Genomic DNA, 24,321 nt, shown 5'->3' with positions numbered 1-24,321 from the left:
AAACCAATAACATACCAAGGTGAATGCCATTTTTGGTATAGAAACAGGTTTTTTCCACCAAATTAACACAACAGCCAATGACATCACCGGTTGTAAAAGTTGGTCCATACTGTTGTCCAGCACCAGATGAACAAAAAGAATTGCCATCATCACCATGAAAACCATACGAATGTTTATCCCATCCTGCAACAAAAGAAAAAATAAAGACATGTACTTTTAATACAATCTGCAAATATATTTCTCTATTATCTCTTTGTAATGATCAATAAATAAAGATCATTAAAACATTGATGAATGTATTTAAGTATCAAATCAAACACACATAATTACACTGCATGTACACCTACATGTATGTAGTATACATCATACCTTACATAGTAATACTGGAAGTAAATATACCATCAATACCATTTAACTATTTTTTATTTATTTACATAGTGTCATAGTAAAAATCTATTACCTAGTACCAATATCACCTACATGTACATAACATCCACTGGGAATACAGATAGATGACTTTTTAGTGGGCAATATTGTCAAGCAAGCAAGATATAATAATTATAATAGTAGTAGACAGGAGCTTGTCATGTCCTACATGTAGTTCCTTCAGGAACGGTCTCTGATTAGTCTGATTAGACGCTATCCTCTAACAGTTCCTATTCATCCCTATATAGCTGCAATTTTTTTTGAATCCTTACCCTCTATTTTTCATTGTGATTTTTTTTTCGCCAAATAGAATCATTCAATTTACAATTATTTGACACTGTTTTCCAGTAGAATTTTTGGATTAAAAACTCATGCGGTCTGGGCATACTCGAGCCTCTTTAATGATTCCCCGCAAAGGGAGTGTGAGAGAGAGAGAGAGAGAGAGAGACAGACAGAGAGAGAGATGGGTTTAATATCCACTCAACACAAACTAGGTCATTACGGGACTAACATATGGTTCAAATTTATTTCCATAATTCGCTTGCGCATATCCCCGCAAAGGAAAGTTGAGGTGTGGTGAGAAGCACAGGAACGAGAGCAGACCTTAAACGCAAAGGACTGTTGTAGTATGTGATGCCATATGGTAATAAAATTCAAAGCGTTGAACATACGGTTCAAATTTATTTCCATAATTCGCTTGCGCATATCCCCGCAAAGGAAAGTTGAGGTGTGGTGAGAAGCACAGGAACGAGAGCAGACCTTAAATGCAAAGGACTGTTGTAGTATGTGATGCCATATGGTAATAAAATTCAAAGCGTTGAACATGAACATTGGAGAATTCTAGCTAGCACGTCCATAAGCAATTCTCGATGATGCTAGAACAGGCAGAAAAGCATGGCGACAAATGAAAGAAATGAAATGGGGTTTAACATCCTACTGTTCTGCTCCTAAACTGGGCTAATGAAGACGGGCATACGCCATACAGTGTGCTATGAGGGAAATTTTGCCCGGGCAGCGGCACTACAGCCTACTCTTATATCGAATTCCAACTGCCAAGGGATCTTTTACGTGGACGCCAATGTGTACACGGGACCTCGGTTTCTCGTACCATCCGAACGACTAGACAGCTGTCCTTGTCAGGCCCTCCGTCCTGCATGGTGACAATGTATGATCACATTTCAATGTGTACATATAAATTCATTTCAAAACTTTGTCCTGTATCGTGTTCAAATACACATTTGACATTTAAATTCTGATAGTCTTCTTCCTTATATAATGAACAATCTCAAGAAATCTGACTTTTAAGTGCTCACAAGAAATTTTAGGTAGATAACAAACCAGTGGACACAGGAGACGACTGCATATATATATACAACTATATTAGATGTTGGTGTATAGAAAGGACTATCAGTAATCTTACTATAGACAACCTTAGGTCCATCCATATACTTTTTGCAGATCATATGAAATACAGATTAATCTAATTAACTTTTGCTGACTCAACATTGTAAACATCATACTCTCACAACACATACAGTGTTAATTATGAACCAAGAAATGAATTATTTGGATATTGTGCAGACATAAATATACCTCACCTGGTAATCGGTTCATATTAACACCTTGAGCTGACAATCCTATTCCCATATATCTGAAATATATAATATGAAATACAACACTCAAAATGAATTATTAATACTACACCCAAAATCAATTATACTATAGAACTCCATGTTGCTTTTTATTGCTTTCCTGATAATTACCAACTACATTATTGGAGAGTGTTACATTTACACAAACATTGGTCTGTTGTTATAATTTCCTACCCATGTGCATAATAGACACTTGGCCATAATTTACCAGAAAGCAGGTAAAAATTATTGTAGTCTATACTATATTAAGGTTGTACTTGTTGCATTGTAATTCTATGGGAAAAATCTTTATCCTGTAAGATACAGTGTATCAGCAGGATTCTATGACATAATCTCAAAGTAAGCTTAATCGCATCTCTGTTGATTGGGTTAAACTATCAATATATTAACAATTTCGCCTGACTTTGACATGAGCAAACAAGCCAACAGTCTGATGTCCCCCGCCAAAATCTTGAAATAAATAAATGCTGAAATCAAGGCATTTACATGTACCTAATAAACGCACACACCAAGTTTGAACATTCTAGCCCAATTAGATGGATGGACGAACCCATTTTAACAGTACCCTGCTTTCTTCAGGGTACAATAATGTGTACAACTGCGCATTCTTGTAAAAAATAAAATATAAATTGTGACCCCTGGAAGGTTCATAAGCTTAAACCAAGTTTTTTCGTCCAATCAGGAGCAAAATCAAACTCATTCGAGATCTTTGGGATATAGAAGGTTCACAAGTTAAGAACACAAATTAATTCCAATATTATTGTTATTATTAGCCCACTCTGAATGCATGTGCAATTGACTGATTGAATATAGTTATGTTTATGTATTATATTGTAAATAGTGTACATATTTCTTTTGTCTTATTTCTTTACATGTTAAAATTTTGGGGAGAGGGATTATATAGGTTTTGGCCATTTCCCAATCCTAAAATAAAATAAAATATTGTTTATAAAAAAAAAAATTAAAAAAATAATCCAGGCGGTCATGGTCCAATACATAGGTTTACTAAAATATTTATAATAAATTATAAACATATATTTTAAGCATCATCATTATTGGAAAAAAATTGTGATTTCCAGGGGGTCCACGTGTTAAAACCATGATTTTTTGTACAATCAGGTCCAATAATATAGAAAGTTACGGAACGATATGTTCAAAACACACTTCTTGGTCCACAAATTTGAACAATCACATCAATTTCAGCAGATCTGGTTTTAACTGATTTTACAACATAAAGAAGGCTGTAAACACAGGAAGTTAACAGAAATTGCTGAAATTCAATTGGATTCTTCAACTCGCTGATTTAAATACCATAAATATAAATTTTAAAAAGTTCAGATAATAAATCTGGGGTGATGACAAATACAACCAAATTTCCATGTGGGAATTTCATTCATAACGAATCATAGTCCCAAAACATGAATTTCCACTTTATTCCACATATAAATAAGTCTGATTGTACTTTTGTTTAGCCGAAACTACTCCGCGTATATTTTGATATGAGAGTGAATGTACGTACGTGTACTATACATGTACAACACAAGAACCATGAAGTTTATCTTCGGTTCAGCTTAAAACAAAAGGAGATACATGTACATGTCATGTATTGTACAATCATTTAAAGCATAACTGTACAAAGATTCATTAACCAAAATCTTACAGTCATAGTAAAACAGAGTAAGTGTTAAATTTCCTATACTTCAAGTACTAACTACCAAGGGTAACCACTTTAAAGATATAAGAGAAATACATAACATGTTAAAAATATTACTACTACACTACTGATGTTTATAGTAATGTAATAAAGCTGAGAAAAAATAATACTTTCAATCTAAAAATAACTATATGGTAAGCAACCTTACAACATGCTGTAAATAAGCGACTGACTCACTATACAGACTGCATATTGTGTAATGAATTACTTTACTACTCATTTCATAGCTGTACGTACATGTATTAATTACATGTAAATATAGAGAGAAATGGAGTTTAACATCCACAAGACATGAACTAGGTCATTTCTGGACTAACACATGGTTCAACTTTTATCTTATTAATCTGCTTGCACAGAGGAGTCTTTAGCAGTGTTAGGAAACCGGTCGACCCTTAGTTAGAAATACCATGAGCTGGGAATCAAAACCACACCACTTGACTCACTGACAGACCTAAAGCGTATGCATAAAACCAATCAGCCACCCAATGTCATTGATAATTAAAGGTATTGTCATTTAAACATGCATTATGCAAGAGCTAAATCTGCCTATTGCATGTCTTTTTTTTAGGTCTGAAATGTTTTCTAAAGTATTAATTAGACATTAATTAACTGATCCAGGCCTTAATCAACTCTCGATGGCATCAGTTTTCTCCGATATTAAATAGATTAGAATGGTTCAGCGATACTTTGATTTAATCAAATATGGAGGACCGAGACATAGCTTCGATAAACCAGTACGGTGGTTGAAATTATTGCACACTTCTGTCAAACCTTCAAAGGCTAATATCTTCGCTTGCAATAGAGTAATTTGAATGAAATTTTCAAATTATTCATTTTACATCATCTACTTTCGAACTATTATAGCAAGAATGGCTAGTTCTTTATCTGTATCTTACATAATGTATCTTTTCTTGTTAGTTGCAACCTGTAGGCCCAAAACAACTATATTCAACATTTAGGCTATGTACAATATCTATAGTTACTGAAAAACATGTTTATCTTCTTAGGAAACCCCCCCCCCCCCACCACTTCTTTGACAGTTTTGTTAGATTGAACTGGGTACATGAAATTAAACTTAAGCTAGTGTTACATAAATGAAAGTATAAAATTCAGCTACAGTTTGTAAGTAAAATGTTACATGATTTAAGTAGTTCAAAGAAAGGAATGGGGCTTGAATCTGATATCTCCTCAAAATGTTCTCATAAGATATTGTTATTTTTATGTGTTCAAAGGAGAAGCTGTCTGGACATGAAAGTTTGTATCTACTCATGTAAATTATAAATGCGACTGTATCTTTTTAGGTGTATTACCAGCTACTGGAGGTTGCATTGGTTTTCTATCCAGTTCAAAGGACTATACACTTTTCTTCTAAGCAAGACCTTTGACAAGTGAGAACCCAGCTTGACCCAATTATGTATAAATATATGAAATTAAGTAATCAATGAATAAACACAACTTATAAAGGTTGAATGAAGTTGGAGATCTGTAAACTGTGTTAGCAAAATCAATAAGATGCATTACATGTAGAGGATACAATTTTGTAATGCTGTAAACTGGTTTATACTGGTCAGGTATACTTGAAATGTCCCTCTTCATGTACTTAAAGCCCTATGCTCTCAAAAACCTTCTGTGACTCAAAGTGCAAATCACCTACATTGTGTATGCTCTCAAAAACCTTCTGTGAATCAAAGTGCAAATCAACCAGTTCTAGGATTCGAAATCATAGGATTCAAATATAGGGTGCCCCATAATAAAAAAGAATTCTCATTATTATCTCCATTTATCATTACTTAATATATATGGTAAGTTACATTGGATGTGGTTAAAAGGTTGAGAGCGAGACAAAAAGTAATATATATAGATGCTGCACAAGGTCATTAGGAATGTCTCGCTTGAGAACTTTATATAACTACAGATTACAATATAACACACATCAACTTATCATCAAGTGACCGCTATCTTGTATAGATAATATAAAATTGTCAAAGTGTCTGTAACATTATTTAAATAATAATGATACACCAATATCTTTCAGCAGAACTTGCTCTTAGTTTGAACATTAATTGTTGTAAAAATAGTCTACAGTCTGTTCATTGGCTGATTGGAGGAACCTTGATACCGGTAATCAAGATTATTTTATATGAAACATTATAGGCGACCGTAAGTGAAAATAACAATAACAGTAATTTCTTGTTAACTGTGTGTTCTTCTTAAATAAACTCTAACGCATGCAAAGTTTCATGTCGATCGTACTTGAATTGGTAAGAGTTTATATTTAAAAGTGTCAGCACAAGAACAAGAAGAACAAAAGCAAAATGAGCATCATTTGGGGACCACTTTGTTGTGGTCCAAAATGAAAGTTATTCAGAACTTTTAGAGCGCTATTAATTGATAGATTATGTAAATGTACAGAGATTAGAGAACAGCACATGCAAGGCTATTCCTAGATAAATAGTAAACCAAGGCTCACAAATGCACATTCACAGAGACTGTTAACTATTTTGTTTCAGGTTGAAGGTTGAACATTGATAGAGCTAACTTTAATTAGAGCTCATTTCTGGCTGTGTGACCTTCATGGTACAGAACATATTACACCAACATAGGTGGCCAGGCTAACTAGTCCAGTCAATTGCAAGAAAAGTTTTTTTAATGGCTTTTGGTAGCGATGGGTGTACTGAAACTTTACCAAAATTGGAGTACTTGAAAGTCTCAAATTTTGCGGGTAAATTTCAGGTTTTTAAACCAATTTCCATTAAAAGGTACAACTTCAGACAAACAGAAAGTAGTCAATTTTTGAGAGAAACACGACATTGATGAAATGCATTAGGTCGTCAGGGTCGAACCTTTATATGGCATGGTCTTCATTGATGTTTGGTGCTCTCTTGAGCCATTTTCAGGTATTTCATTACCCCAGAAACTTCCTTTGGTCTCTAAAGGTTTAAGGGACCAATTAACACCACTGGGTACATTAGTATATGAAAGAATGACACCTAAATAAGCATTAGTTTTATATGTTCATTATACATTAATGGGGTCTTAAAAACAAACCATTTAGATTTTTTTGTGTACATTGGTTAGGCAAATGCCACAAATGTCAGCCATCTGGGATTTTACCACTTAAAGGGACCAGTGAACACTACTGAATATATCTTCAAATTAAAGAATGACCCCAAAAACATTAATTTACATGTTCATATTACACTTACAATGTATAGCATCTTAAGCCAAACATTTTGGATCTTCTTGAACATTGAATTGCTGAATGTTGGCCATCTTGGATTTTATTTATTTTTACCGCTTTAAGGGACCAGTTAACACTACTGGCTATATTTTCAAATGAAAGAATGACCCCAAAAGCATGAATTTATATGTTCATAATACATTTATAGGGTCCTAAAACAACAGTTTAGGATTTTCCTGTATGTACATTGATTAGGCAAATGTCGACCATCTTTGATTTTACCGCTTTCCGGTCACAAAATTTGTTAAACTTTGGGGATTTTAAAAATTACACCTAAATAAATGCAAAAATGCATAAAAATGTTTTCTTGCAATTTTTGGGGGGTAAAATCATAAATTGACTGGACTAACCCAACTGAACCCCAATAGTCTGGCAAGAAAAACTCTGTAATATTGGCAACTAAATGTATTTTTTTTAAAAAATTAAGCCTGTATATAGACATACTCCCTGCAGTGTTTCGTTTGATTAGACCTACTCTGACTCAAACAGTCTTACTCAGCGCAAATTTCTGTCCCAAAACATGACTGGTTAACAGTCAACAACCAGTACATAACAACGTGACAAAATCAATTGGGATTAACCAGAGTTTTAAATATGTTACCGTAAAGGTAGCCAGTAATAATTGGTACATGTTTATAGAATTTATATCAGAGATTTGAGTGAAAGAATTGTCGTTCCAATGGCGTGTTTCAGCCAAATTTACCTATGCGATTATCGATGTTTGTTCCCGATGCATCTACATGTACATGTAAGCTTAAAATCAGCACTAACAAACACTATGATTTTTCTTTAAAGAGGTCACCCTGGTTAAGTCCCCCAAAATTCCCTATCTTTTACTCAGGAGAGATTTGATTGGATGATGAGAATGAACACGCTCCGTCAATGACTCAAGTTTTCAGTCTCAATACAGCAATAGCCAGAGAGGGATTTCTCGGGTCATTGCTTCCGGAATATGGTATATACACCTGTAGATTGCAATAACCCAGTCAATAATCATAAAAAGTCAATATTTTAAATAGGAATATGATATCATTATGACATCAAAAATTATCTACTGCAATAATGAATAAAATGTACATGTAGTTATTTCCCTTTGAAATGGATTCCGTGTCCAGTTCACAGTAAGTTTATTTCTCGTAGCGATTTCTCATGCACACAAAACATTTTGTATGGTGGCTTAATACTTAATTCAAGTTTTTGACTCTTGGTCACTATGAGATCTTTATAATTTCAATATTCAACATTCCTGCAAATATTTGCATTTATCATAAGCAGCCGAGAGTTCTTAGCACTGGTATATTTACTCTGTGGCACTGGCGTCTTGTGTAAAAAAACAAAACGCGTGTTGAATGACTTTTCTGTTTAATTACTACAGATACTGAGCTAGGCCCAAGCATGTGTTGTAAAGAATACTGTGATAAGGATTATCTCTTATGGGTTTCTTCTCACATGTGACTTCATGTACCTATAATTATAGATATTTTAAATCTGTATTGATTAACAATCTTCAAAAAGACTTAACCAACGATTATTGGCAATATAGATATTTTCTGCCAGCCCTACCTGGTAGCGAAACTATACACTAACTTTCATCATTCTCCATGTAGACTCAAAGTTATCTTGTCCCAAATATCGACCAATGAAATTACTTACATGTACATGTAGTCCTGCTTTGCTTTAGGGAAAATGTTAATCATCGAACTCAGTCAAGATATTCACCAGATAATTAAACATCTACACCAATCAAATTGCTTATCGCTATTTAGTCTAAGCAGAAAATTCTCATCATCAAACTTAGTCAATTAAAGATACATTATGGGAGATCAGATAAAGAGCTGACAGTTCTCACTATCAGGGCTGTCAGTAATTTTTCATAGTTGATTAGCAGCACTGCTAATCAAAAAGTCCAATTTTGCCAAATTTGATTAGCAAATTTAAAAATTGATTAGAAGTTTTTCAGTTTCAACGTAAAACACCTAAATAACAAGATATTACTTTAATTCATAACAAATATGATTAGATTCCATTCTGACTATTCTTAGATTTTTTAGAACTGCCACAAGTACTCGTGACAGTTTGTGAATGTGATGTAGACATTTAGTTAGGTCTTATGTCTGAAGCCAATTCTTGACAGTGACTTCCGAAGCCCCACTCATTTTAATTGTTATTTTTTTGTTACGTTAGAAATCTTCGTTAGAAAACAATCTCGTCTGCTTTTTATCGTGTATTACTATTTTTGTTCAATCGGGCGCACCTCGATTAACTAGACACACGCGATATAAACAATAATATATTACTGGAATTTTTACTTTGATTTATCATTTTACAATATGTTAACATGTATTTATTTTTTTATATTTTATTTACAATACGTGGGGGATACACTGGATTTATTTCTTTCAAAATGAATATCGTCGGTGGGCGATCAAAACCTCGTATATCGGATTTTATTAAGTTTTCAGGGGAAACAAAAAACTGTCTGCGGTCCCGGATTTTTTATTGAATGTGATTATATTTCTAATTTATGAACTAAATTGTGGAAAATTTTTTTATGGGGAGGTTATTTTTGGGATAATTTTAGAGGTTTATGTGCTGTGGCTATATACGACATTTTGTCTTGTGAAATGGCGGCGTATGTGATATACGACGTTCTGTTCACAAACTATAAGCCTGTTCTGAGTATATACGACGTTTTGTTCTTAATAACCTATTTACACAGATTATTTTTTAGGGTAATTTACCTAGTACAGTGACGGAGGCAGGATATTTTTTTATCGGCCGGGAGGGGGGGGGGTGCGGAGCAAATCGGGTGTCAGTGGTGGATTGTGAAGCTTATCTGCACCCGAATACAACACTCAATTTCATCAGCTGTAGCTGACATAATTCAAGGCAAATAACCCTGAGCCATAATATCCAAGATATAATTCAAGGTAAGTAATCCAAGGCTATAATATTCAGGGCATAATTCAAGGTAAGTTACCCAGGGTCATAGCATCTACTACACAATTCCAGGTAAGTTGTCTGGTAGGTAAATAGCCTTGGATCGGTTCTGGCAGGTAAATATAGCCTTGGATAGGGATGATACTGAATACGCAACCTAAGATAAGATATCAAGTGTCGTGATATTTACTCCATAAACAGGAGTTATAAACAAAACCCAATGTACGTTTAGCCAGGAGCATGGAATCTATTAGAGAAAAGCTATCGAATTAGACTTTTCAAAAAATGTTGTGAAGACTTGTTCTAGGTACATCTTGTCTGACGATGATCGGCAGTAATGGGACGGCAATTTAGATAAAGGGTCTAGAAATCTTTTAGCGGTTAAATATGTAGACGATTCTCTGTTCTTGGATTTTTTTCTCTTTTCGGTCGAGCCAGGTGTTGTACCGTTTTTGGAACGGTCGAACCATCTGTACACCATTTTTTCTCCGAGAGCAAACGTCGATAAAACATATTCTTGCAGACCTGTAGTCTGTCATTGTTTTTAATTAAGTGGTAATGGTAAGTAGTTTGCTTTCTGTATGTCTTTTCTTCCGTTTCGCATACGGTTCTATCCTTGACATTACATTTTTTTACAAGATTTACTATGTATACCTCTTTTTGGTCCCAACTCATCTTCCAGAATGCTTCAAATAGATTACGCCTGTCATCCTCTGTAAATTTTGAACATAATTTGCTAGGATTTGGAGCTTTACACTTTGATGTACATGACGATGGGGTAAGTGTTTTTCCTGATCTCTTAGCGGCATATTTTTAATGTCCAACATTATGAGCTAAACCCATGTATGGTTTACCATGCATGCGTAATAGTTGGTTGTTGTTCTTAAGCCAAACTGCTGGATCAGAGCACCCTTTTTAGCTCTTTTTAGTATCTCAGCTGATATTGATTCTTCAGCGGATTCTATTGCTTTGTTTTCTTCAATTGCAATTGCGACCGACTCGACTGTGGCTGAAATGTCTGACGATGGCAATCCTGTAACTGTCAACAGATAATTAGACTGTGTTGATGCTGAAGCATTGTAAATATTTGTGGAAGCAAGGACCGACTCCCCAACGATGACGAAGCGGGGCTAGAATTTGTCTGCGAATTGAAATCAAGGTACGTTCTTTTGGTTGATGTTTGAGCGAGGTAAATGTTGGTTACTGAAGGTGGTGCGTGAGCGAGGTAAGAACTGGTTAGTGAAAATGGTGTTAAATTTACATAAGTAATGGTTACTAAAGGTTGTGCTTGGTCGAGGTAAGAACTAGTTTCTGGAAGTGATGCTGGGGGGTTGTAAGTACCGGTTACTAAAGGTGGTGTTTGAGCAAGGTATGTACTAGTTACCGAAGGTGATGCTGTAGGGTTGTAAGTACCGGTTACTAGAGCTTGTGCCTGAGCGAGGCAAGTACTAGTTACCGAAGGTGATGCTGAAGGGATGTAAGTACTGGTTACTAGCGGTGGTGCTTGAGCGAGGTAAGTATTGGTTACCAGAGGTGATGCCGAAGGGATGTAAGTATTGGTTACTATAGGTGGTGCTTGAACGAGGTAAGTGCTGGTTACCAGAGGTGAATCTGAAGGGATGTGATTAGAGGTGGTAAAGGAATGTAAGTACTGGTTACTGGGGGGGGGGGGGGCTAAAGGTATGTAAGTACCATTTACTTGATGTGTTGCCGGAGCGGGATGAATACTGATTAGTGGTGATGGTTCTGGAGCGAAGTAATTATTGGTTATTGGAGGTGGTGCCGGGGCAGGTAAGTACTGGTTTCACGAGGTGGCACTGAGGACTGGTAAGTTCTTGGGCCTGGAAATGATGTTGAAACAAGGTAAGTACTGGTTGCATGAGGTGGTGTTGGAGCAAGGTACGTAAATCTTGTAAAGAAATGTAATGTCAAGGACAGAACCGTATGCGAAACGGAAGAAAAGACATACAGAAAGCAAACTACTTACCATTACCACTTAATTAAAAACAATGACAGACTACAGGTCTGCAAGAATATGTTTTATCGACGTTTGCTCTCTGAGAAAAAAGGGTGTACAGATGGTTCGACCGTTCCAAAAACGGTACAACACCTGGCTCGACCGAAAAGAGAAAAAAATCCAAGAATAGAGAATCGTCTACATATTTAACCGCTAAAAGATTTCTAGACCCTTTATCTAAATTGCCGTCCCATTACTGCCGATCATCGTCAGACAAGATGTACCTAGAACAAGTCTTCACAACAGTTTTTGAAAAGTCTAATTCAATAGCTTTTCTCTAATAGATATCATGCTCCTGGCTAAACGTACATTGGGTTTTGTTTATAACTCCTGTTTATGGAGTAAATATCACGAAACTTGATATCTGATCTTAGGTTGCGTATTCAGTATCATCCCTATCCAAGGCTATATTTACCTACCAGAACCGATCCAAGGCTATTTACCTACCAGAAAACTTACCTGGAATTGTGTAGTAGATGCTATGACCCTAGGTAGCTTACCTTGAATTATGTCGTGGATATTATAGCCTTGGATTACTTACCTTGAATTATGTCTTGGTTATTATGGCTCAGGGTTATTTGCCTTGAATTATGTCAGCTACAGCTGATGAAATTGAGTGTTATATTCGGGTGCAGATAAGCTTCATAATCCACCATTGACACCCTGATTTTTCCCCGATTTGCTCCCCCCCCCCCCACGGCCGATAAAATAAATATCCTGTGTCCGCCACTGTACTAGATAAATTACCCTAAAAATAATCTGTGTAAATAGGTTATTCGAATTGAAGGAGATCTGAAGCATACGTTTCCCCCTTGAGAAAGACGAATTCGAATACGTCATTGTAATGGGCACCTGAAACAAATAAGAATAATAATAAAACAGTTTGACAAAACTTAAGACTTAGTAATGAGAAATTAAATTCTTAAGTAAGCTGGTTCGTTCGATTGTCTAAAAGTTCAAGACTATTGTTTTCTTTTTTTTTCATCTAGATTTGGGACACAGTTTTACCTCTTTCTACTCTAACGTGAATTCCTCTATCATTTAGATTCAAAATACTATTATTATGTCAAAATGGACAGGCTGTGTTAGACAAAACTTAAGACTTAGTAATGTGAAATTAAATTCTTACCTTGTTAGCCTGTAGCCTGCGTCGATGTCAATTAGGAGATACGACTTTTTGGTTCCTAAAAACCACGTGACTTTGAAATATGTTTTATGACAAACTGGCGTATATAAGATACGACATTTTGGTTTGTAGAAAATTTCACGAATCAGAATACGATGTTTAGTAACATGCCTATAACTTGAGTTCTAACTGCATTACAACTACCGCGAATAGAGCATTCGACGCGCCATTAATTTACGATTCTAACCATGTAAAAAACGTTTTTGGCGCCAAAATTGATATACGTGGTTTTGATCGCCCACCGACGATATGATATAATTACTTTTGATGTATTGCAACGTGAGTGGTACTACTTGATTCCCTATTTCCGATTTAATAGTCCCTATTCATAGAGTTATGTCCCTGTGTTATATAGTATTGTGTCTGGGTAGTTCGAGAAGAAAATGTCACACAGAGAATTCAGTTTTGTTTATAAAATTTAATTCAACATTTTATACATGTTGAAAGTGTTGAGTAAGCCTTCTAGTCTTCAAAATGTGGATTATTCTTGTGTCAATATCCAAAATGACAGTCATATTAATGATTCACAGTAACTGCGAATCAAAATCGTTAGATTTTAATTTTTGGCTAGCAACGGACAAAATATGTATCGCAAATTGCGCTGCGATACTGGTTGTCGGCAGCCCTGCTCACTATAATAGTTAAAGATATGTTGCCAGGCATGGAAACATACACCCACTGCAGCTAAATCGTCTGGGCAGTCAACAAAAGTTGTCGCATATTTTTACTTTTTTCAGTAATGAAACATTTATAATACACTAAAATCTGATTAAGAGTAACAACTCATTAAGTAATTATCAGAAAAATCATTAGAATTTGTTTGGTTTTTATAAAGTTCTGCCCTGCCCCATGCCAACGTTTACTATACGAAACATATAATATCATGGATTTAGCTGTTCAAGTTATCAAAATTCATTGAAAATCAATGTACTTGTTTGTCTCAAGACCTTAAACTCTGTGTATCAATGTGAAGTCAATCGGTTATTAACTTTAACCTCTAGAGTGTCCACAAGATATTTTGAAGTGATTAAGGGTCTTAACTCTGGCAGTAATTATTGGAAATCGCTGAAATTCAATAGGCTTCTTCGTCTCATGACCATAAACACTGTGTATAAATTTAACGTCAATCGGATATTAACTTTGGCCTCTAGTCTAGTGTATCCACACGATCTTTTGAAGTGATCAAGGGCCATAACTCTTGCAGTAATTATTGGTAATCGCTGAAAATTAATAGGCTTCTTCGTCTCATGACCTTAAACACTGTGTATAAATTTAAAATCAACCGGATATTAACTCTAGCCTCTAGAGCGTCCACAAGATTGTTTGAAGTGATCAAGGGCCATAACTCTGGCAGTAATTATCCGAAATCGCTGTAAAATTAGGCTTCTTCATCTTATGACCTTAAACACTGTGTGTAAATTTAAAGTCAATCGGATATTAACTTTAGCCTCTAGAGTGACCACAAGATTTTTCAAAGTGATCAAGGGCCATAATTCTGGCAGTAATTATCAGAAATCGCTGAAAATCAATAGGCTTCTTCGTCTCAAGACCTTAAACACTGTGTATAAATTTAAAGTCAATCGGATATTAACTTTAGCCTCTAGAGCATCCACAAGCAATATACGACCACATACATGTATCAATGTGGGCGTATAAAAGTGATTTTTCCTACAATCAAGGGCCATAATTCAGGAAGTTACGATCCAATATGCACGAAGATCTTTGGGTTATAAAGATATATTTCAAGTTTCATCAAAATCGGATCAAAATTGTGACTTCTAGAGGGTCCACAACCTTGATATACCATTTATACACTATTTGTGTACAAGGGGTGGCCATTTTGTCCGGCAGTTTTGGTCCGATTTTCACGAAATTCGAACCCAGCCATCATTAGGGTGTAACAGTGAAATATTCAAACATTTTTTTTTTCAATCGGATAAAAATTGTGACCTCTAGAGGGACCACAATCTAAAAATGCGATTTTTCGTACAATCAGGGGAATAAGGCTTTAGCAGAAAATGCTCATCTTCGAACTCCATCAAGCATTCCAATTAGGAATGATTGTGATTGTGTCCCAAAAAGTGTGCCAGACAGATGGACCCATTTTAATAGTCACCTGCTTTCTTCAAAAATTTAGTTTGACCGTGATGACTGTAACATTAAAATGTGGCTGTACATGTATATCCTTGTCAATAGAGAGAGAGAGAGAGAGATGGTTGGTTCAATTTTATTTCAATAATTTGCTTGGGCGTAGGGGTTTTTAGTAGTAGGAGGAAACTAGAGGACCCTACTCCTTGTCATGTACAACCAGGGAATCAAAACCACACCAGTTGACTCAATGACAGACCTCATGATACAACTTCCACGCGCTAACCATTTGGCCATCCAAATGGGCCCCCCCCCCCCCGGCACTTTATGCTATTTGTACAACCACAAACACCACATCTAATATAATAATCTGTCTACCATGTGTACCATTGTAATCATACTATCAGTGAGTGTGTGTAGTTAAATAATGAATGGGCGTTAACCACAAACCTAAACCATAATATACATTTCCTGTAAACTTTATCACACCTGAACCCTTCTATTGTTTTTTTTCCAAATAAACCACAGTTTCAGTCAAGCTGACTCAAGCTGAGTATTGTGGTCAATGGTGACTAAAAATTAATCATTTTTTTTAATTTACATGAGTACTAATTATGTTACAATGAAACCAAGCAATAGTTGTGTGTGAACAGTTAAAAGAAAAACTTTACAATTCATTTCTGATATCAAATATATCAACATAGGTAACAAAAGATGTGTTGTAAGAGCTAAATCTGCCTATTGCAGGACTTTATTTTGGCTTCAAATTTTATATAAACTATTATTTAGACATTTATTCACACGAGAAGCCTATACATGTAATCAACTCTCTAGATTTAAACATATTAAAAGAGTCGCCATTTAATGATTTAATTTTATAATGGTGAATAGAGGCCAAGTCTCGAAAAGAAAGTACTGTTGTTATGATAATAAAGAATATATGTCACATCTTGTCAAAATTCCATTAATCTGAATGAAATTTTCATAATATTCATTTTGCATTATATATTTTTAACCTATGATAGCAAGAACAGCCAGCTCTTTATCTAAATCTTACAAAAATAAAGCACCTTTAATGTAAAAAACTAGTCTCTATTTCGCCCACAAGGTTTTCGGAAAACGAGGCATAACTCTGGTATGAAAAGTTGCAGAATGCTGAAAACGTCTTACTCCGACTGGGCTAATGAAGACGGACATACGCCATGCAGTGTGCTATGAGGTAAATTTTGCCCGGGCAGCAGCACTATGGCCTACTCTTAAATCAAATTCCAACTGCCAAGGGATCTTTTACGTGCACGTCAATGTGTACACCGGATCTTGGTTTTTTGTCCCATCCGAACGACTAGACAGCTGTCTGTGTAAGGCCCCCTCATCCTGCACTACTGACGAGGGGAGACCATGGAGAGAGTTACAAGATATTCGCCCACATTTCAGTGTGGCCGTATTAAACTTATTTGAAAATAGACCTACTCAAAAACATGAAAGAAAATATTTAAATGACCACAAATAAGACTTTTGCTCTTACTTATTGCATCTTTAATCTGATAAACCACTGTCACTTGTTCTTGTTAATTTGTTTGTTATTGAATTTGATAATAAATTAATAATACTATGTATAAACAACTGTGAATAAAGATGTCCCAATAAGGCGCCCCTGATAATCATCTGAATGTTTGAAACCAGTGAACATTCACAATTGTTATCTATGCTGAAAAGGTTATTATTAATTATTCAGTTTTCTCACACATGTTCAAAATGGACATTTCTCAACCTGCATCATTGAATTTGGATTTTTGACAATACAAGTAATAATTTCATGGATTTCAACACATGTAATTACATTATGAATTTGTGAGGGTGAGGCCCTTTAAGGAAGTTCAGTTTGATGTGCACTGCCGGGCTACTTTTTCTGACAAGTAATAATTTCATGGATTTCAACACATGTAATTACATTATGAATTTGTGAGGGCGAGGCCCTTTAAGGAAGTTCAGTTTGATGTGCACTGCCGGGCTACTTTTTCTGACGAGTCTACACATAAGCTTACTAGATATAATTTTGTGATACACAGATTGTTAATACAATTACATGTAGGCCTACAAGCTATTTGATTTATGTGAGCACTATTACATACCCATCTCTTCCTTTGCTGATTATTTTGACTTCAAAGTAATAGATTCCACATGATGATGGGATGGGGTGAGTTGCTCTTACACTAGCAGCATCCTTATGGGTTTTCCCCATGCCTGAAAAAGTAATCGAAACATGTAACCATACACTAAAATATCTTCACTGTAGTCAGTGTAAACACATCAGAAAAATCCTTACCGTAACCATATGCAAATTTAGGGAACAGTCAGAGTTGGTGAAAGAGACAAGAACTGAGAAGTAATGTTAGAGTCAATGGGAATAATAATAGTCACTAACATTAACCCATACTACCAAATATCAATCCATTTCTGTAAAATAATTGGCCCAAACTACCAAAAAATATTTCATTCATTCAATGTTTTGGTGCTCAATTTTTCACTGATACTATAAATAGATATTTCAGATCACTGTACAATTTTTGCCCTTTTTCTGGGATTTAACTCATTGATCCTGTAGTAATTGAAGAATTCTGTCAGTTTGGCATAATAATAGTACATATATGTGGTTGTGTTTTGTAGTATTGGGTTAATTAGTATTTGGTTATATCGAAGTATTCTGTCAGTTTTTCACAATAATGAGGTTTCTCTAGTCATATAATAATGAGGTTGTATGTGGGTGTACATGTACATATACATGTAGCCTATTATTGTGTTAGTATTGGGTCAATTGACTCAATCGTCGTGTTATCCTTAGATCAGCTCAGAACGTTAAGTCTCATGTTTAGTGTTGAACTACTATTAGTAGTAAGTGCAGGGGGACTGCACCACACAAAATTTACACAAAAACAAATACACGGACAGGACATCATACTCAGGAAAACACAAACATACAGACAATTAAAAAAAAAATTTTTTTGCCCTTTTTCTGGGATTTAACTCATTGATCCTGTAGTAACTGAAGAATTCTGTCAGTTTGGCATAATAATAGTACATATATGTGGTTGTGTTTTGTAGTATTGGGTTAATTAGTATTTGGTTATATCGAAGTATTCTGTCAGTTTTTCACAATAATGAGGTTTCTCTAGTCATATAATAATGAGGTTGTATGTGGGTGTACATGTACATATACATGTAGCCTATTATTGGGTTAGTATTGGGTCAATTGACTCAATCGTCGTGTTATCCTTAGATCAGCTCAGAACGTTAAGTCTCATGTTTAGTGTTGAACTACTATTAGTAGTAAGTGCAGGGGGACTGCACCACACAAAATTTACACAAAAACAAATACACGGACAGGACATCATACTCAGGAAAACACAAACATACAGACAATTAAAAAAAAAATTTTTTTGCCCTTTTTCTGGGATTTAACTCATTGATCCTGTAGTAACTGAAGAATTCTGTCAGTTTGGCATAATAATAGTACATATATGTGGTTGTGTTTTGTAGTATTGGGTTAATTAGTATTTGGTTATATCGAAGTATTCTGTCAGTTTTTCACAATAATGAGGTTTCTCTAGTCATATAATAATGAGGTTGTATGTGGGTGTACATGTACATATACATGTAGCCTATTATTGTGTTAGTATTGGGTCAATTGACTCAATCGTCGTGTTATCCTTAGATCAGCTCAGAACGTTAAGTCTCATGTTTAGTGTTGAACTACTATTAGTAGTAAGTGCAGGGGGACTGCACCACACAAAATTTACACAAAAACAAATACACGGACAGGACATCATACGCAGGAAAACACAAACATACAGACAATTAAAAAAAAAAAAAAAAAAAAAAATTAAAAAAAAGTGAATGGATCCGGGGGCTAGCCGTAAGCGTCCACTGCGCTGTACAGTCCCGGGTCTGTAGTGAAACAGACTTCACTCAAATTTGAAAACAATTATGAATAGAACCCAAAGAACCCATTGTGTAATGCCAGCATGAGTCATGATCTGCTACACGAAATACGAATGTAAGCATATGTAGTAAGAATCAACTATACAAGTAACCACATCGGTGAAATGTATAAAAAAGTAGTCTAAACTCTTAAAATCCAATCAAGAAACGCTTCAGTATTCAATACATATAGGGTACATGTTCCACTGTCACAAAAAACAAAAACAAAACTGTTGGCTACTCCTTAAAGCAGGTACGTCCTTAACTCAATATCATCCACAGTCTTCGACATTGTAAACACGACTTATTGGTCAATTTAAATCAACATTGATATTTTTATCTTACCGTGAAAGATACATGTAGGCTTCCGATATACAATTTTTAAGACAAAATAAACATTTTAATATTTGTGTGCCAGAATGCTTTCGAGCACCATTTGTAATGAAGAGACTCGAGGAACAAGGCTAAACATACCCCACAGGATAATTATTAATACTACCTGTGTATACTGGAATATCCAGACGCCAAAGACTGCTATTTAATTTGCACTCTTGGCGTATTTCGCCAACACAACTGATTAGAAATTACAGTACATGTTAGACATGTATAAACAGAAATGACTGAGGCCAAAAAAAAAAGACTGCCATTTAATTTGCACTCTTGGCGTATTTCGGCAACACAATTGATTAGAAATATTTGTGTGCCAGAATGCTTTCGAGCACCATTTGTAATGAAGAGACTCGAGGAACAAGGCTAAACATACCCCACAGGATAATTATTAATACTACCTGTGTATACTGGAATATCCAGATGCCAAAGACTGCTATTTAATTTGCACTCTTGGCGTATTTCGCCAACACAACTGATTAGAAATTACAGTACATGTTAGACATGTATAAACAGAAATGACTGAGGCCAAAAAAAAAAAGACTGCCATTTAATTTGCACTCTTGGCGTATTTCGGCAACACAATTGATTAGAAATTACAGTACATGTTAGATGTTACATCGTTAGATCTAGTAGATCTACTGTGCAAAAATCTTCAATTCTATGTTAGGTTGAGACGGCGCCGGGGAACATAAAGCACGAATAGATTGGTGGATGGAATTCTTGGATAATTGTTTAAAATGTATCAGAGCCAGAGGCTAGATTATGATTTAAATATTCTCTTAGGGGGCAAATGGACTTTTTAATCGTTCTATGCTAAAAGAAATAGCATTCGGAGGCCATTTTGTTCAAGGGAAAGAACTCGCTATGAAAACTTAATAAATAATATTGTGCCGTCGCAAGAAATAGATCCGTAATAAATTTATTTGTCTTGTTTTAAATACCAATTGAGCAGTATTAACAAAGTTTAACAAAAAAGTTTTTTTTATTTCTCTTGACACTAAAAAAAATTTAAGAGTCGGCAGGTTTTGTAATGGGTCGGTCCGGTTACCGGAAACAGAACGTTTTTGGGGGGCCTGAAAGTAAAGCAGTTTATACACAGTTTTAGTACATTTATAATACATTATGCGTTGTGACCCACTTGCACTTGGGTTCATTTCTAGGTGCCAAAGAATAGCAATTAGCCCCTTTATATTAGTAGGTTTAATAATGGTTTACATATATGATATTGATATACATGTATATATGTTGACCGCCTTACAATGTACTTACATACACTTTGAACTTGACTTAAAACTAACATAGTAATAAATCACATTCTTGAATCCTTAGTTTTAAAACTATACATACAGAATTGTATAACACATTTAAATTTAAGATAGTTCTTACTATCTAAGTCTTAGCCGATTCCTGATTTTGATAGAGGTCTAGATCTAACAAAATAGTAAAAATACTAAATTGAATTTATAATTTAGGAGCAGGACTTCAATAATTTTGACCCAAGCCTTAGAATACCCATTTCATTTAAAATTAAAAACAAACCAAACAAAAACAGTCTGGCAGGTCGAATGGGGGAAATAATTTGATTCTCCGACAATGTGACAGTCTAAAATGAAATCCAATTAATAAAACGATGATAAATGCTAAAATAGAAAATTATATATATATAGGAAATTAAGGAAAAATAGGTCAAAAGGAATGACGTTCTCATGTTCCAGTCTAACGAAGAAAGGGCTAAAGAGAAATACTGCGATTAAAAATTCACCTTTGTAATGCACTCGTAAATTATTTTGCGAGAGCCCTATGAAATTGTATTTGTCTTTCGGGCTCCAAGATCGTGGTAACGGGGTTTCCTCCTCACGAACAGCGGGATATAATCGCTTAAGACGGTCGTCAGTCGACATCGTCTCTGGATTTTGAGATTCATCTAATCTTGAACCAGACGAATTCGCCATCTTTCTATCCAACTTCGTTCACTTCATTCTAACAAAACCCGGATGTGACGGAATAGTTCTTAAAATAGCAATTTTTCTAACAGTACTTTGGATTGGTTACTTGAAGGAAACGACCCAATATAATCAATTCTTACACATAAGTTTAATATTAAATCGCACTGTGCTACAGATAACAAAGCACATGACTTAAACCTAGACGGAATGTCTTAACTAAAGTAAAAGTACTATGCTTTCTTTCTAAACATTATAAATTAACAAGGTAATATACTCAAGGATAATTGCTTTACATAAAAGTAAATGTTAACAAAACATCTGAATGATAAAATTATTTAAAATAGGTAAATAATTATAAAAGATGATTGATAAAGAGAAATGAAATGGCGTTTAACACTCTTCTGCAAAATGATAATCAGAAGCCACATAAAATACAGTTAAGTATGTATATCAAATGAAAGCCCGTAAAAATAATGAGATGTCAATAGAAAAAATAAATCTCCATATTTGCTCCAGCGAGATTGGATAAACAGTTTAAACTGCGTAATGTTCAGAGCTTGTGCGCAAACAGTCCTTTTGTCATATATCTAAGTCGCTAATATTTGGGACCTAGAAATTGACACAAATGGGTCGCAACGCATACAATAACGTAATATGAATGTATATAAATTGATTTACATTCAAACGTTTCTGTTTTTACTGTAATTTTTAATCAGTTAGGTTTGGCGAAATACGCAAGTATTCTCAATCGAATTTCAATCGCTAGCGTCTGGTTATTCCAGTCTACGCCGATATTATTTATTGGGCTTGCTCTCCAGATAAGAATATAGCGTCACCGTTTGACATGACTTGTGGAATATGCATAGCCTCGTTTTCGAGTCCCTTATTACAAATAGCGAAGAAACGCATTATGGTACACGATTTGTGTACCATTTGTAAAATGTTTATTTTGTCTTAAATATTGGATATCAGAAGGCCATCTTTTCCCCGTAAGATCACAACATCAATGTTGGTTTAAACCGACAAATAAATCGTGTTTTCAATATCGAAGATTTTGGATGATATTGAATTAGAGACTTAGCTACTTTAACTGGGTTTTAAAGACAGATATAGGCAATTAAAGATGCATTATGCAAGAGTTAAAACTTCTTAATGCAGATCTTCCGATTGGCCTCAATGGAATATATTAATTAGACATTTATTCACACTCAAAGCTCATAATCGAGCCAACTAGACTATCGGATGGTCGATTGTCAGTTAATAAATTTAATTAAAACTGGATAATCGAGACATTATTTATTATCGTAACATCGGTAGCAAAGATAATCGAGACTACACTGTTATTCAAACGACCCTAATTCCGATCAAAATCAATTATTTTGACTGAAGTTTTCAACATGTTTCCTTTTCATTATCTATTTTAACTATTATTGTGAGAACTGTCAACTCTGCATCCAAATACAAAATGTTTAAACATGGACCGTATAGCGAGGGTAAACTTATTGGAATTAATACATTTTCTCTGGTACATATACGGTCCATGGTTTAAAAAGATGTCAATAATTTTAGGCAATCTGATTAAAATACAGATCTATATTTCGTTTTTGGGGGTTTCTTTTATATACTTTCGATGGCCTACACTACATAAATATCTGACCAGTTGTACTGGGAGGTCGCGACAGGGGTTATACGAGATAGCGGCTGTTGACCCAATGACGCCAGAGATTGATTAATCAGTGTTGACGTTTCTACCCTACAGGGCACGTCAAGAGCTCGCCGTAACAGACCATTTCATTGGCTAATTCCTCACATCGACCATCCTCGGTATCCCCAGTGATTTCATTCAGTTTTACTCTATTAACCCTTGGGTTAATCTATGGGGGCGGGACACGTTTTCAAGTTATCCGCCCTTAATGATTGTTCTATTTTTATCGACCAATCCCATAAATCGTTAATTGCAAAGGAAGCCGACAAAGGGAAGTAACTCTCATCGGACAAGGTTAGAAGAGCCTAAATGAGATAAGTCAAAATTATTTTAAATGCGTATTTGTTAACAAATTATATAATATTATATTAATGAAGACTGGACGTTTATGTAGGTTCAGAGTTTTATTGATAATCAATCGTTCGTTCGTTCGCGGAGTTTTACGTCCACGTGATATCGTAGACAAGTCATTGTGAATCAAATTGCCAAGTATAAGTTTAATAATAATAAACATAACATAATGAAACATTTCAGACAAAGAACGAATAGTAATAATAATAGCAAAAGTCAAACATATAGTAGATGTTATACATATTTGAAATCAGCGAAACATACTACAGAGTTTGATAATACATTAATGAATTAGAAATATATACATTATTTACATAAATCATACAGTAAATGGACATGAATATGGTTATCTACCCTTATAAAAACAAAGGCGAAACGACAGGTTTGTAAACTGTTTTTTTGATTGGTTCGTAGACTATAGCTACAATCATGGCCAGGGCAGATAATTTGAAATTGTGGAAACCCTATGGATTAACCCAGGGTATAGTGGAGTAGAACGGAATGAGTACACTGGGGATTCCGAGGATGCACATCAACTAGAACGCCTGTTACATAACAACTCTTCTAGATCCTACTGTTGTGAAGATAAGCAAAACGAAATTTTAAACTATAAAAAACGAAACAAATTGGATCTATGTTTTAATCAGATTGTAATTCTAGGCAATGTTTCTTTAACCAATTTTAATC

At 34.9% G+C, this 24,321-nt stretch overlaps 1 protein-coding gene across 1 annotated transcript in view; it reads right to left on the bottom strand.

Annotated features, from left to right (window-relative positions):
- LOC126815069 (ran-binding protein 9) overlaps positions 1-21,622 on the bottom strand; it is a 30,777-nt gene extending 9,155 nt beyond the window's left edge. The window contains exons 1-4 of the mRNA XM_050540601.1: positions 21,395-21,622; positions 17,397-17,508; positions 2,025-2,077; positions 16-183 (exon numbers count right to left, since the gene is read on the bottom strand). Of these exons, the coding sequence (XP_050396558.1) occupies positions 16-183; positions 2,025-2,077; positions 17,397-17,508; positions 21,395-21,584 (523 nt within the window). The 5' untranslated portion in view covers positions 21,585-21,622. The remainder of the gene's footprint in view (positions 1-15; positions 184-2,024; positions 2,078-17,396; positions 17,509-21,394) is intronic.
- Positions 21,623-24,321: the final 2,699 nt, after the last annotated feature.

The sequence above is a fragment of the Patella vulgata genome, chromosome 3 (assembly GCF_932274485.2).
Source record: "Patella vulgata chromosome 3, xgPatVulg1.2, whole genome shotgun sequence".
Taxonomy (NCBI): Eukaryota; Metazoa; Mollusca; class Gastropoda; family Patellidae; genus Patella; species Patella vulgata.
Note: the sequence above shows the minus strand (reverse complement) of the source record. Positions and strands in the feature narration are given on the sequence as shown.